Source organism: Rhipicephalus microplus, chromosome 4, assembly GCF_043290135.1.
Source record: "Rhipicephalus microplus isolate Deutch F79 chromosome 4, USDA_Rmic, whole genome shotgun sequence".
NCBI lineage: Eukaryota > Metazoa > Arthropoda > Arachnida > Ixodida > Ixodidae > Rhipicephalus > Rhipicephalus microplus.
In genome coordinates, this window is record NC_134703.1 from 215,169,930 (window position 1) to 215,186,461 (window position 16,532).

Here is a 16,532-nt window from a genome sequence, read left to right on the forward strand (position 1 = left end):
TACGCTAAAGAAAACACTGATTCCGCATCTGAGCTATCTTCGCAGAAAGAAAAGTCAAAGAACTTTTCCGCACCAGCGTTCAAGATTGCGCCTTCAATCTGAAAATCCGCGTCATTACCATAGAAAACTCTCAAAAGCCACAAAACAGCCGCTTGCGCTCTGCAAGAACACAAGCAGCTCCTAATCAGCCACGATCAACGGGTGCGCGAATTGCATTGCATGCACGGCGTTTGTATGACCCACGACAAAAAATGTGACGCCTACGAAATCCTGCAAAGAGTTCCAACCTCGTTTGTTATTTACAAGACTATCGGATGTACTTCCATCTGTTTCCACGTTCAAAGCATTTTTGTGTTATCCAGGACGCAACCACCAGCTTCCCCTACCAGAACTCCTGCGTTAACCGGACTGCTGCACTTTCCCCTGAAGTGTATGAAAGTTTACGGAACTCCCCTGGAGCATAGAACCAATTGTGAATTTTTGACTTTAGTGTCTTTTTAACTTCTACTTGTTTACTTTTTTTGTTCGTAATTCATGCCTTCTTTCGGGGGGAGGGAAAATCGTGTGACGTATGAAGCGATGGTTAGGAGAAGTAGATGAGCAAGAAGTGCTTTGGAATAAACATGCATGGATATGAGCCACGCCACGTCAACCAGTCATTATAGCGTCATATATATATATATAGATATATATATATATATATATATATATATATATATATATTGCATAGGGACCACATTTAAGCGACCACGAAAAAAGTAAGAGAATAAACTATTTTCAATACGGCAGCATCTTGTTTGCTATGGTTCTTCGGCATTTAAAATTGTCTGTGTGCCATAAAATCGCCCGCTTCTTACATGACGTCAGGAATCTGTGCAATATCGCGATGTTCACTACAGCGCATGCACTATAATCAGGGCATTAACGCACTGAACAATGCCTAAAACTTTTCGGGGCAGACGAAGAGGATATTTTTAAAATTAATGTTCAAGTAAAGTAGCCGCTGGTCACATTGTCAACGGTTACTTATAGCAGCTTCCGAGATGAAATAACATGAGCGTAATAAAATATTTTCACTTGCAGCATCGAGGCGTTTAGTAGTTCGTGCGCGCACACATCTCTGTGAGGTCGTCCTTGCTGAGAGAGAGAGAGAGGAAGACAGAAAAATAAGCAGCGCTGCACGTGTGTGCTCTTACTGTTCAAGTTGTATTTTGAGCTGCAAAGAACATTCGAGTTGAATGAAAACCTACTAGCCCGACTCTCAATTAAGCCTCCATAGTGTTAAAAACCATACTCTTTTACTTTCTCCTTGGTCTGGTCGACCAGTTAAAGAACAAGCTTAAAAGCTGAGATTCCCACTGTGCTCGAGACGACTGCTTTGTTCGTTGTCACTTTGGAAGCTGCCACCTTCGCTCCAAGTTACCTACCATAAGCAAGGCTGATAAGGTTTATCGGAGACTAAAGCGGAAATCCTTTCTGGTGCTTCCAGATAACACTAGTACATTAAAAATATTCATAACATTAATCAGCTCACAACAGCTTCGACAAAGCAGCGTTGATCATATCTATTTTCGATCAAAGAAAATAATTTTCCTGAAGCAGCATATGATTTCACCAGTGCATAAAAACCTTGCCCGTTCGCATTCGCAACTGCATCAGCCAGTCGCAGCAGAACGAAAGCGTGGACGAGGTATGCAATGTTAGTGGGCCCTTGTTCAGTGCTGGGCTTCTCTGCAATGCTACAGCACAAGGCACGCAAGCGCCGCCTAGGCGGCCCGCACGACAAGAGCCTACAAGAAAAATCATCACAACTACAATGTTGGAGAAATTTCACTCTATTGTAATATTCCCTCGTAATATCATAATTCAGAGAATACTGTGGTGAAGGAGAACTTCGCCTCAATTGTTGCTTTCCACGGCATGCAGCGAACAGTCACCACTGTAGAAAGTGGGGGGACTCAGCCCCCCTAACTTTTCTCAGTGGGGGTGCCCGCACCCATCTTGCCCTCCCCGGCTTGTACGCCTATGCACAGATGACACAATCATCTTTTGCAGCATCCTACACAAGCCACATGCTTCTTTGGAATTCTCCACTTTTCCCTTCTCTGAGAAGGCACTGGGTTCAGTGGAGTTGGTATTGATCCATAACATTTGTAAACGCTAACTGCACGTATGTAAGACAAGCGAACCGCTTGTTCTGTGTACTTCACTCGTGTCACATACGTGCATTTAGCGCTTACAAAAGTTACTGATCTCTCTTTGTTCAATTCCATCTCCTCCTCCTTTCCGAGCTCATGAAGTATCAGGTGTCTGCTCCTCCGGCTCTGCACATAGGCCGCTCCCTCACCTGAATTTCCATTATGCATTCATGCCTTTATATAGACCTACCTATTCTTGTACTTCAACGCTTATTCAACTAGGCGAATTTCCGTTAAAGAGACCCTGAAACGGTTTTTTAAAGTTTTGTCCGCGTTAAGGTTAGAGCATCATGAAACCATTCGCCCCATAAATTAAGTGACACGCAGTGTACCAAGGCCGCTAACGACAACTATATCATGCCCTTCTTCTCACCTATGCCTGACCGCCCCAACTCACGAGGCACACTGGCGATCGCAGAGCTCTCATGAGTGCGCTCGTCATTTTGAGCTTTTAACAGTCTAGACCTCCGAGATGGCACACCGACAGGTTGCGTGCAGTCTCCGAGGCCATCAAGCAGTGTGTCTAGCAACACGCACCCCGTCTGGCAACAGAAACAAAGACCACGAAGTAAGTGGCTGATATCTGCTCTGACAGATGCTGCCACCCTACCAGTCGATCTTACTTCTGCACATTCTACAGCTCATGACAGCCAATCAGATAAGCAGCCATGTTGACATGGCTGCTGACATGCTCTGGGCAGAGCATGTCGCTCTAAGAATGGGCAGTTTAAAAGGCATTCGGCCGAGTTGCAACAATCTGCACAGATTTCCAGCGATTGGCAGCTTTAAGGCGTAGTAATAAATTACGCATTTTACACAGAGTGCTGAAATCGGTCCCTAAACAACCATTGAGACTTAATCTACCAGCCCAACGTGTTTGAACAAAATCACCAAAACCGTTTCAGGTTCCTTTTAACAAAAACTCAATGTTTTATCGGCCACTAATATAAGTCAAAGCAAGAAAAACCATTACAAAGTCCCAGCTATAATTCATTGTCATCAACAAGGACAGCATTTTAAAAAATTCACAGCAACACAGGAGCGTGATTTGCTTTACAGACACCTAGTAGCTACTTTGCGGTCCCGATTGCAATTTGCATCCTGGGAGAGCTAACAACGGCCAATATTCAACAGTGTGCACAAATTTTTCATCCTTCACAGCGTTGTTCACGGGTTTATAAAGAAGTGAAGAATGACTAGCAAATGTGAATACAGTAAAATGGGTGCTGCTAATGCTATCGCACTGCACTCGAGTATTCTCAATGTTCTTGACATCAAGGCTATGAATGGCTTGCACTGCTGGCCTTAAAACAGCCATGTTGCAGTACCGACATAATGGGATGCGTACTCTGATGTTACGTCAGTGCTATCAGTACATCACGTGCTGCTTGCTTTGTTATTCATGCATGGAGACACAACAGCATTCCAGCGACGTCGCTGTCTCGTCAAAACAGGTTAATCTCTACGTGATTAGACTGCCTCGAAGTCACCTTAGTCCCGATGTTGGAATCATGTCTTACATTCATGATGCAGGCGACCAAGATACAATAAAACGGGCATACGTTTCTGAAAAAAAAACATGCGCACAATAAATGCAGGATCTGGGAATACTTATGATCCAAATCGTTTAAATTCATTTTCACGATTGCGAGCGTAGCAGCCGGAAAATCATTGCCCTGTCGCAGTGGTCTAGTGGCTAAGGTACTCGACTGCTGACCCACAGGTCGGGGGATTGAATCCGGGCTGCAGCGGCTGCAGTTTGGGAGGAGTTGAAAATGCTGCAGGCCCGCGTGCTCAGATTTGCGTGCACGTTAAAGAAACGCAGGTGGTCAAAATTTTCAGATCCCTCCACTACGTCGTCTCTCATAATCATATCGTGGTTTTGGGATGATAAACCACACATATAAATCATCTGGGATATTGTATTACGCGGCAATGTATCATTGAGGTTCTACTGTATAGGTCCACACAACTCCACGAGCTTACATATTTAACAGAAAATTAGGGTCGTCAACTGTCTCTGGATTCACATTTTGAATTAAGAGACAGTGTGCGGCAAGACTGAGTTCAATTGGCAGCTGGCGCACTAGGCAAATTGACTGACGTCAGCGCAACCTTGCAAAATAGTAAGTATGGCTGTACTGCGACTCCACAAACACATACCTGATCTACAGAAAGCTCCTAGTGGGTATGCACCACAGAAATGGGGCAAACATTACCACTCACTACTGGTGCATGAAAAATTAGAAAAAAGGTGAATGAAAAAATTATTAGCAAAGAAATAAATGCATACATAAATACATAACCTGCAGGTTGGACTTCTAGGCCACATAAACTGAGGTGTAACTACTTTAAGAAAGCACAAGCTAAAATTTCAAGTCCTAATAAATGTATAAATATAAAAATTAAGCAAATAAAATCCTTGTGCGACACAGCTTGGCTGGTCACCCACCTTCAAAGAGTGGAATAGCTCCAGCTTTTTTCAGAATCTTTGCAACACCTCCCCCGCGAAAACATTCACATATAGGTGGATCTAATCATTATAGCCCGCTTGGAAGATTATGCTGATTTCACTTACCTAAAAAGTCCCAACACCTGCTAACGATAGATGATCAGTGTACAGGATTGCTGACAAGTTTCTTCGGCCACTTTGTACAAATTGCAAAATATCTACTACCGACAAGAATGATAAATTATCATCGTATTCAAGTAATTCATTGATAAAAGATCTTAGCTGATTGAGAGACGGCATCCATCCTTGGAGACAAGGCATACGTTTTTCGGTTTCTGTGCAATATTGCGAAGAAACACACATCCAACACTGAGCTGAGGATAGTAGGCATTTTTGTTGTTTAAAGTTTTCTTGATCTGACATGCGCTTGAATATTTTATTACACACTTGATGACGACAGAGGCATGTTTAACAAGACAGACACGGGCGTTCCGGCAGGATATTGAAAATATTGTTTATCTATCCTTCAAATGCTTGATGCAAGCAGATAACCATCGCATATAATATCAGTTGTGATGGTGTTCAAGTAATGTAGCATGACCACTCACAATTTTGACAAAGGTATTGATACTGTATTAGCAGCTACTGTCGAACATCTGACAATTTATTGCAATACTTACACTTGTTTTAAACTTGGTCTACAATAACTTATTTCACGCATTCATAGACAATCGATCATAATGCGTAACTGAAATAAAGGGCGGGGGGCTACATGCACAAAAATGTCTTGTATGGAAGCTCCTCTTCAGGGCACATGCACGCAGCTGCACAAATTGGAAACTGAGCTGTAGAATCCTAAATATTTCACGGTTTCCATTTCATGAACACACTTCACAGCACTGAACAGAATCGCTCCAATGTTACACGATCTAAAGAACTTCAACACAGTGCTGCTCACAACAGCACTCGTACGGCGTTGCGCATTACGAATGACAACAATGACGGGCTACAAAACAATGACGAGCTATAAATTTGAACGCTCGCAAGCGTTCAAAATTTCTGCATACTATTTGCTGCGACGAACGGCACACACAGAACGCACCCGACGCTAGCACTTGTTGAGATGATTACAACTTTTCACTTCGGCGCGCACTAAACGCATATCCTGCTTTAGAAAGGTGGATGATTACATCACGAAAATCTTCAAAGTTTTTTGCGATTACACTTCAAAGATGGACGGTACTACTTAGAAAACACACGAAACGATGACACTCGCATCCGCAAACACACTTTCTACACTGTGCTCGTTTCTTCGTTTCCGCTGTCGATCGCACCTGCTGACGGGGCTGTGAACACTGGCTGGCTACCGATATCTCCCCGGGAGTTTCACAGCGCTTACGTTGGTCACAACAATAAAATCAGCTATTTTTTTTCCATGTTGCTGCAGCGCCCGCTTCAGCAAGCGCCATGTTTGCCAAGCGAGCCGTTGGAGTGGCCGTCCAGGCCGTTTTTCGCAGTAGGCAATGAAAAGCTTGCCATGCGAGCCGGCTTGCAGCTTGCAAAAGTGTAGAGCCGCTCTGCATGACGTCACAGAGACGGCCGCTCTCGCCCATTTGTGCGGTGCGGGTGTGCGGAGTGGCTGTGCGGCAAGCGCGTGTAACGGCCCTTAAGGATGTTCGCGCGATGCGGGTGTCTAGGCAGCGCGCGGTCGCCAGAAAAGCACCTAAAGTGCGGCCACTCGTATTAGTTCGCACCATGACTCGCCGTGGCGCTGCAGTCATCGGCTGCAACGGTGCTGGAATGTAATGTCGCGGCCCGGATACACGATTTCGCATTGCCCTTTTTTAACATGTCTCAAGTGGCCAGACTGAAAATGGAGCAAACCCTTTTGCCATCTTGGTTTATTTTGCCAACACACGTCAACCGGGTATAAAAACGAAAAAATTGGAGGTCTAGATACTGCAACGTATCATTTTTTGTATTGGTCTAAAGGGTTGTTGCTGTCATGGTATGAGCGCAATGCGTGAGATGGCTGTGATAGTCAGTATTCTTGCGTGTTCCGAAATAAATGTGGTTAAAAGTTGGCGCTCGTGCTTTCTGCGTCTCAATTTTATGTATCTTTTTTATGTGCTACGCATTTGAAGTTATGTACCGTAAATAAGATAGTCCTCAATATGTATTCATCTTGATAGGCCGAAAACTATTCGGTGAATGCGCTTCTAAACAACACGATAACTTATGCTGCCAGGAAGCGATAGCAATGTGCGCTCACGCGACGACCTACTTGGAAGTCGTAAAACATGATCTATGCAATGGGTGCAGTGCGGCCGACCATCGCCCCTTTCTCGTTCCCGAGCGGCCTACAGGCTGGAATGCGCGCTCGCCTCGGCTGTACCGTAATCTCCGGGGATCCGCCTTTCGAGTTTGGCTGGCGCAAGGACGAGATGCCACTGGATGCGGAATTGGGCGTCCGTGCGCAGACAGACGCCTTCTCAAGTGACCTGACCTTCACAAGCCTCAGCATTAGGCACAACGGCAACTACACCTGTGTTGTCACCAACGCAGCCGCCACTGCCAGCCACAGCGCGCTGCTCGTCGTTCAAGGTAAGTGCCATTGCAGGGTAGTAGTTTCTGGGAAGAAGTCACCATGAGTGATTCGGGTTTTATTTTATTGTACTTGCATAAACATTCTTGATGGATTCTTCTCGTCCTTTTCAGTATTCATCCCAAATTTATAATATTGTGGTAGAAATATATGGACACTCTCAGCTCGATTTAGCTGCTGGCTTCGGCGTCAGCCACCGTATATGTATAGGAATCTATATATGAAAATGCAAGAAATTAAAAGAAAATCCAGAAAAAGAACCTGACACGCGGAATCGAACTTGGAACCTCCGAGACGTGAGTGCGAGGTGCCGACCACTGAGCTACTGAGAAACACGTCCCTCAGAGTTTAAGCAGCAAGCTACATATATCTACCACTTACCAATAGTAGCGGTCATCTCGGTAGGGGGGGGGGGGGCGCTATCGTGTTTTCAACATTACTAGGAAGATGGCGCAATGAGCGCGCGTCGCCACACAGTCATGCCGCGGTAGCACGCGCTCTCATCTACTATGCCTACTTTGCCCCGCGGAGAGTAGGGAGTGGACGCTCGATCGCATGCTCTTATCTCACGGTGGAGAGCATCGCTCGTCTTGGCTGGCCTTTGGGTGTCGGCGGAACGATTCTGTTGCAGTTACCGGGCGCACAAAAGCCACTGCGATCATTGCAGTCTCCGATTTCCAAAAGAGCCCGCTTTTCAGACACAGCGAAGTAACAACGGAGACAATTATTCACGTGCGTCTGTACCTGTGAGTACGTTTCCTGCGCCATTTATGCGTGAGAAATGCGTGGCACGTTCCCATCTGCTTTCCATTCTCCGTGTGACCTTCCACTTTGTTCCTATCGTATTCATTGCTTAGCCTACGCGACAAAGCTGTGACTTTTTTTTAGCAATGCTGCTATCACTCGCTTCATACTGTGTTCATGCCACAGCCTCCGCAAGCGAGCTTGGAGCAAACTCGGCTGCCCAAGAAGCTCGGGCCATCCTGCATTGAACCCACGGTACGAAGCTTCAGAATGAAACTTCGGCGGATGACTGCGTGATAGGACATAGGATATGCTTTCTCACAAAGCAGTAGTGTTTCAGCTCTCTGTGCGTGTTCTTCGTTGATGTACGCTGTTACTTCCGGGTCATCCTGGTTCAGAAGTTGCGGTTTTTCTGTGAACCTGCTGAAATGCGCTTGCGCATATAGCTCGGCTGACCTTGAGTTTACGTTGCGTGAAAGTATCTCTGAAACTTGATCATTGAGCAGCACTTGAGTTCGTCCACAAAGGTTGACTATGCTCGCCCCCAAATGCTTCAAGGCCTGGCAGAGCTTTGTCCTTCTTTTATGAACAGATGGCTCGATTTCGATATGTCGAGACGCCGCATCGCAGAAGCATCGCAGTCAGCATGAGAAGCGGGACTGCAATTCAAACAGGAGCTAGCAAGTGCGGCAGACGTCCCACTGGTGCTGGCGGGGATTGGACGTCTTCTTCAGGGAGCAAACATGAGACAACCGACACCGTTCATCCAGGACTACCATCTTCTCTAATCTTAATTTAGATGCAAGGAAAAATAAGCATTTCTGCTACCTGGCGGGCTCGCTTTTCAGAGGTGGCAATAGCACACGTATCCTGTGGCACTTCTTTATCTTTCTTGTGGTACAGTACCGCGAGGTTGGCAGGCAAGCACTTCATTACTACGTGTTGAGGACATCGTTGTACTGGTCAGGTGAGACGATCAAGCAGGTAGATTCGGAAACGCAGAAGTTGACTTTTTTTGGACTGCCTTCCCTGTTTCGGCACCAGAAAAAATGTCGCGTAATTGCAAACCCCAGCCCCACCACAAAAACTTTATGCTTATTCCACCTGCTGGTGCCTAACTGTCTACTTCTCTTCTAAACCACCCTCCTTCTTGTTACCACTCTTCTGCAATAATCAGCAACACTTAGGCGTAATCGGGCTCCATGTGGGTCACCTCGTTCTTTGCTGGTGTGATTTCAGTTCTTGGTTTCGCTCGCGGGGCAGTTGCCGCGTGTGTTTGAAGCTGCGGTATCCCAAGGCATGTCCATGGACCTCCTCTGAAGTAGCGCAACCAGTCTCTATACTGGTCCCCTCCATTTTTTTCTGGAAGAAATACAGATACCACTGCCACCAGTACTTTACGGTACTTCAGTCTCGCGCCTACCTCGACAACGAAGTTCCGCCTCTGATATCGCTTGTCGGAGTTCCGGCCCACGATGGAAACTCTAAAAACGACGCCGCCCACCAAAAAGCTCGACAATTTGTCAACCAAAAGGTGGGCTACTCTACGAACCTTGAGAACATCTGCGAGCCCCTCATATCCTATCACAAAATTGCTCCACACTATCGCCTCGCGCGTCGAAAAAAAAACCACCGCCGCATCCCAAACTCACAAAACCATAAGAAATCACGTCGCGCCGTCTCTAAACGAACTCGTTCGTGTTCCCGCGCGTATACGCACACATCTACCACAACCTTTTCAGTCTACATTAGACAAAATGTGACTTCGTCCCCTCTCATACACTATAAAACTGCACCGACCCCCGTTTGCTTCCTCCGAGGCATAGGAAAGTGTACATAGCGATGCAAGCCTAGAACTGCTGCTGAGGAGGTGACGACAACGCACGGCCTGACCACCATTCCTCCGTGAAATTTTCACGTGAAAATTTTGTTTTTTTTTTGGTTCCCGGTACACTATTCAAGTATGCTGCAAGGAAACGAGCGTTTACGCGTGACATTCGCTGTTCCAAACTATTTTAAATTGCCTGCTGCAAGTACCATGGCGATGTGCCCACTAGGCCATATTTCTTCCTTCTGCAAATTAGAGAGGAGTCCACCGTGCGTTGGTTAGGCAAGCGCAAACCCGCACAGCTCTTGACTTTGTTGGCGCACTTTGTAATGGGTGGGCTTTTAAACACTCACTCATTGTGCAGTTCTTACGTGTTCACGTGTGGCGTGATTGTACGCTCCTTCCATGCAACATTAAATGCGTTAAGAGGACTTGTACATATTATTCGCATGTTTTGAAGCAGTTTAAAGCGATTACCTCACTGTTTGGTAGAGCCGTCGGCTGTATCTCGCTACGTAAAATGTTTGAGTTCCATTCGCACTGTAACTCCTAAGAAATATTTATTTATCTGTATTTCATCTGTTGGTACCTCAATGGACAACACTACTTTTTTGCTGACAACCAATAATCTCGATGCCGACTACAGAATTTCAGAGATACATGCTGTCTAACGCTATTGCGTTAATATTTGAAGTGCGGTATCCTGGAACTGACTGCGCATTCGAAGGCGGGTGTAGAAAGTTCCATATCTGTTGCATTTGTAATAGACAAGAACTAATGCTACATTAGAGACATTGACAGTGTGGGCTGTGACCTCTAAAAAGTTCGGCTAGGATCGTTTTTTTACACTATTTCCATTTACGTTAACCTGCTGCAGCCAATAATGAATTCGTAAAGTATACTTAGCGCTAAATGAACAACAGAAGTTTCACCTTGTTTAGCGCCGAAATTATTGAGCACTATATTCCGAAAAAAAGTCAAATGTAACGTAAATGTATCGGTACGCTCGAATTTTTAAATGTAATTGTCACGAGGTCTTTTTGCAATTAGAGAACTTGCAACGAGAACTCGTTCTGAAACTTGGAAGGAACGAGCTTTCGTTCCTGTTTAGAGGTATGCGTACAACACTACGAAGGAGTAGGAATTTCGACAGTTCACACTTGTCTTTTCTATACTTGTGCGTTCATTTCGTGCCATTTTCTTTCTGTTTCAGCAGCGTGCTTTAGGCATCGTGCTGTAACACCTAGTTGTCCGCGCTTGTCCTGTTGTGCATGCTTTCTGCGGGGTGTTCACGCGGAAAATTTTGAAATGCTTGCCGTTCTTCGCTGCTGTAGCGCTCATTCTTTCGCCCATGTTGCGATATAATGAACAATACATGCTGAACTACCACGCTGAACTAATCCGTACAACACGTTTCACTTTCGTGGTGTACGGATTCCTAACAAGAGGGATAAGCCACGTTCTTGTCTTTTTGCATTGCACGGGCAGTTTCAGTAAGCAGAACAAGAGTGATACCTAACAGGCAGAAAGTTAGCAACTTCAGCATTCAATGATTTCAAAATGATCTACAATTATCACTAGGGAATAATTTGCCTACACTTGTTGCCCCAAAATATAATTATATACTGTGGGCTAAGTAAGCAGTTCATCAGGTCGCTGTAAATAGTGTGACTTGCGCCAGGCAATACTGAGTAATATGCACTTGGTTGCATCGTACTTTAGTGCACAGGCATGTTAAAAGCTCTGTACAAAAACAGCTGGGCTATATGCGCGAACTTTGCCACAACTTAGCGATATATTGTACACCCACTCCGCACACAAGTTGAAAAATGAGTGGGATGCTTGAAAGAGCACGATATCTTTTGTGATTGGCCTCCATAATCCTAATATTTGCAGCACAACCTTCGTTAACTTCAACTCGAGCGCAAAACAGAACACCTACGTGAAAGCTTTTTACAATTTACTTGAGCCGGTATGATAGCCATGAAACGTATTAGGAATAGCTGAGATTTACTGTCCCAAAACGAAGATGTGATTATGACACGCCAACTGCTTCAAAATTTGGACCGTTTGGCGTTTTTAGCCCAAGATTATTACAAAACTATTCTATTGGTGTAGTCCGTGCGCTGCCAGGGCCATGCAGCAGGCAGCTTTAAGGAGCGGTTGTGCAAAATTTCGATAAATGTGCCGTTTATTTGATTGCTTGGCACGCATGACTTTACAACCAAGTATAAATGGCATCCGTTATGTATGGAAGTTAAGTAACGACACCGAGATTCACAGACCCACGCAGTCATCATTACTGTTTATATAGGTTCTTCTTTTTCATACACCTCCAAGCACTGATCCCGTTTTTTTATTCATTTTTCCTGCGGTGATAGCAAAGAACGTTGCTTGCAGTGGCGAATTAAAGTTGTCTGTCATCAAGGTAACCTATGGTCTTGAGCCCACCTAGCTGTACCGATATCTTAATGACTCTAAAAAGCCCAGGAATCCGTGTGTTCATACTCAAGAGACTCTCCTGCACAAGTACCGGATCGTTCTCGGCAATATCCGGCTTGTGCCCTGGGTGTCGCTTGTCGAATTGAATCTTCATCGCCCTTAGGTACCTGCTTCGTTCCTCGTTGATTTTGCGTTGTTTAAACAATTGCAGGTTGTCGTTGATTCCAAGTTTTTTGTCAGCGGCAACATTGAAACTTCGCCGTAGGCAGCAAAGTGTGGTCTGCAGCCAAGGCTCACAGTGTGTGCCTTGTTATAGTGTGCAACAGCCGCTTCTAGACAGCATTTCCACCCGCCTTCAAACGTTGGGTACATAGAGATCAATGTCTTCATGTCATGGATGAGCCTTTCAGCCATTCCATTTACTAGTGGTTGAAAGGAAGCGCAATGGCGTAGCGTAACAACCCAGCTGTCTGCCCACTGCTGCATCTTTTTACTCAAAAATACTGGTCCAGTGTCTGATACGACAACTTTTGATTCTGAAAATATCACTCAGTCAAGCAAACCTCTTATGTTGTTTGCGTCTTCTCGTGGAGGAGGCGCCACTATCATTCTCGTGCCCTGATCTATGGCAATCAGGAAAGACTGCGTCTTGCAAACTCAAGCACTCCTTTTTTTTGAATTCCACAAAGTCCACGTGCACAAATTCAAAAGGTTTCTCCGAGTGATTTTGCAAGAGGAGCTCATCGGGTCGAGGCTGGTATTTCGCTTTGTTCAACTTACACAAGTGGCATGACTTGACATATTCTTTGACTTCTTCATTGATGTTTTTCTATATGAAGTGGCTGAAAATTTGTTATCGGTCCGCCAAAAAACATCAAGACCACCTGAATCCGTAATCTCGTGGTACAAGTGACGAAATTTTTGAATCAGTGCCTCTGGAACAGTGAATTTTCCATCTTTGAAATAAATACTTTCATAGCCTTCCCATAATCTTGTTCAGTTTACGGTTTCATGCAGGACCTCAATTGCTTATCGAGATAAGGCATTGGCGTCTGTAAGATGGCCACCTGCACGGTGAAAGACATGAAAGCCGTACTGCTGAAGTTTATTGACCCATCAGGCCGATTTCCCTCTAGGCTCTGACATATTCAAAAGATGCATTACTGTTGGTGGTCTCTGTAAAACGCACAATTTCTTTGATCAATGTATGATCGAAAGTAGCGGACCACCATCAAAATGGCAAGAGTATCCTTCTGAGTTGTTGAACGATTCTACTGAATTTGGTTTATGGTATAGGTTTAAGGTATCCGGTTTAAGGTATCCTATAACGGTCAGCTGCTCAACTGGAAGTCACCAGACATCACTTTGGTACGGAAGAGCACCTGTACAATATTTTGATGTCTCCGTGTTCATCTCAAAAGGTGAGTTGCAGTGTGGTAAAGTAAGCACAAGGTCCCATAAAATGTGTTGCAAAAGTTCCTGGTAAGCACTTACACAATCTGTGGTCGAAACAACAGGCGGCACTTCTTTTTTGTGAACTCCGTCAAGCACTTCATCTTCTTCAAAAAATAATTTATTAAACCCCTAAGGCGGCCCGCGAGTCCTGAAAAACTCGGAGTGAGTGAATGTTATGCGACTTTGTAAGTGTCGGCATTGAAGTCTCCCATCATGTCCGCCTCATTGTCATTTAACCTCTTTCGAAGTTCGTGCATAAAGAGGTCGTTGTTGTGGAGCTGCTGTCGTGGCGGGCTTAAGAGGTTAGCTGGGTACAGACTTTGTTAACTTTTTCGAGTCGGTAGTATCTCTAGCAAGGTCTGAGTTCTCAATCATGTGAACCCGGCGGTTATTTTCTTCTTAAGCAGAATCACCTAGTGTGGTGTGTGTGCGAGAATGCTGCAGCCAGGAAGCTTGATTTTTCTGTGTGCATTCCCTGCACCGTAGTCATGTCAGGATTGCTTGTTTTATTATATTCTTGTAGGTTTGCTGAACGGGCACTGTAAGGTCTCCCATTCTATTTTCAAATGTGGAGGGTTGGGAGTGACTTACGCTCTTTACATTAGGGAGCCCCAAGATGGCATTTGGTTTCCGCCTGGTGTCTGTCATTTGGTGCTGCACATCGAAGGTCCACGGCAGAATCCTCCCATACGGTCTTCCGTTCTTTGTGTTTGGTTCCTGATTGTTCCACCATCTGCTCATGAGGTACATAATTCTGTACATAATTCTTGTAAGCATACGGCATGAAGTTGTGCCGTTGTGCAATGAAGCCATTCAACTTTGCATCAAGTGTACTGACCAAACGTAATAGAGGCTTATGATCCTTATTATCTTCATAACCACTCTCTATGGTTCTGTCTACTGATGCGAGAAATTTCATGGTGAGGGTTTCTTCGACAGCTAGGTGGTGTTGTTCAACGGGCTTGAGCATTTTCGCTCATGTACTTGCCGCCGTTCCTCTACTCGCTTCATTATGGCTGCCTATACTTGTCTTCAAATTCTGTCCTGAACTTACGGCGTTCCGCCTTTCGCCTGGCGTTCGTAGTCGTACCATCCCCGGTAGTTCTCGAACTTCAATTTGTAGCTAGCGGGTACCACTATCTTAGCTGAAGAGACGTCTGAGGCGCTCGCGGTGTTTTGTGAACAGGAGCTGTTGCTTCCACGCGCCGCGGCGGCGTAATTCACTTAGTGGATCGACACCACGACGGCGTGCGAAATGCAGAGCGCGGCTTTTTTTATTTAATGAAAGCGGCTTCGGCTGGGACTCTGGTGAAGTGAGGGGGCCTGAGAGCTGTCTTAAGTGGCGGCTATTCCGGGGAACTCACCAGTGCTAGAACTTCTGTGATGGTCTCCGGCATGAGTATTATCAAGCTGCGGTCGCCTAACTTGATATGGAGGTGGATTGTTGCGGAGTTTCTCCTTACATTCCTTGCCGGCTGTCTAGTGGTCTTCGCCACAATTCTTGCACTTTGCCTGAAAGTCAAGGGCGTCTGCGTCCCCTTGGCTGCGGCATTTGTAGCAGAAGTTGGCTTTACGAAGGGGGCAGTTGCCTCCGATGTTGCCACACGTTCTGCAATGCTGCACTGACTTGTGGTACGGCTTCCATCTGTAGTCCCCACTCAGGTAGGTTACGTGAAAATGGACGTTCTGTCCGTCGAAAGTGATGGGTAGGGCTGCGCAGGATCCGAGCATGCGTGCGCCAAGAACGCTGTATCTTGCGTTTACACGAAGTCCTTCCACGATCTTCACAGAGTTTGTGCCCGACTCGAGGCCGTAGATCACTCAACGGCACTCATAGCCTGGGTGTCGAACGTGTGGATTGACTTGGTATATGACTCCTCCGGGTTGTGTAGCGTTTATGCTTCGCAGTTTTGAGGCTCGTGCAGTGCTTGCTGTGCTTGCTATGATGACATTCTCAACCTTCTCTACGTGCACCTCTACATCATCGTGGAAGTCCAACAGGGTCAAGCTACTGGTTTTTCCTATATATGGCATGTGTCACCTCAATAGGTGTTCGCTTCGAAAGGTGAAGTGTTGCCTGTGGGTGAAATAATGCTTTGAAGTTATCAGTCGGAACGGGTCGCATCCTAGTACTGCGCTGACGCTTTAGTTTAGATGTTGTTTCTGTTAAAAAGTTGTGAAGCTCTTTGTTCGGCTGACTTAATCGTTGTCTTCTTTGGCTGACCTGCCATTACGGCCAGCTTGCAGTCACTCAATGTTACCTGTCATTTTTCTAATAATTGTTCGAACGTCTAGTGTGATGCTGTTCTTGGAGTACCTGCCATGTTTTCATCTTGATTCATGCTCATTTTTACATGAGCTATTCTTCTGCATTTCCGTGAATGCGCTAGCTATTCACCTCCGGCCATGTTGCTAGGTGTACCACGAGCGGCGTGCTCGTTTGCCACGTCCCACCAGCCACTGGCGTCCTGCTCGTTTCACGTGCTCTTCCTCGAGCGTGGCGCACGTGCCGCGTGGGCCGCTGGTTTTTTTTTATTACGCAGTATTCCGGTGAGCCTTTGAATCAAGTTTACAGCTCAATACCTAGAAAAAGTAAACTACGACACTTGCTCAATCCCTGCGCATCCAAGTCGTCTGCGCAAAAACAGCTTCACCAGCTGCTACATCGTTACCCCTGCACAAACACTGAGCTGCTCGCAGAGGTGGCTCTTCATTACGTGAGTGAACTTCGCCCAGCCGAACGCACCGCCGGAGTGTTTTTCCGCGTACATCGGCTAACCGAACCCCCAAGTGGACGGAGATATTACG

General features: G+C 45.7%; 1 protein-coding gene across 9 annotated transcripts in view; it reads left to right on the plus strand.

Annotated features, from left to right (window-relative positions):
• LOC119172975 (cell adhesion molecule Dscam1-like) overlaps positions 1-16,532 on the plus strand; it is a 2,235,730-nt gene that overhangs the window by 752,026 nt on the left and 1,467,172 nt on the right. For all 9 annotated transcript variants that reach the window (XM_075891768.1, XM_075891770.1, XM_075891774.1 and 6 more), the window contains one exon: positions 6,973-7,254. In XM_075891768.1, coding sequence (XP_075747883.1) covers positions 6,973-7,254 — 282 coding nt within the window. The remainder of the gene's footprint in view (positions 1-6,972; positions 7,255-16,532) is intronic.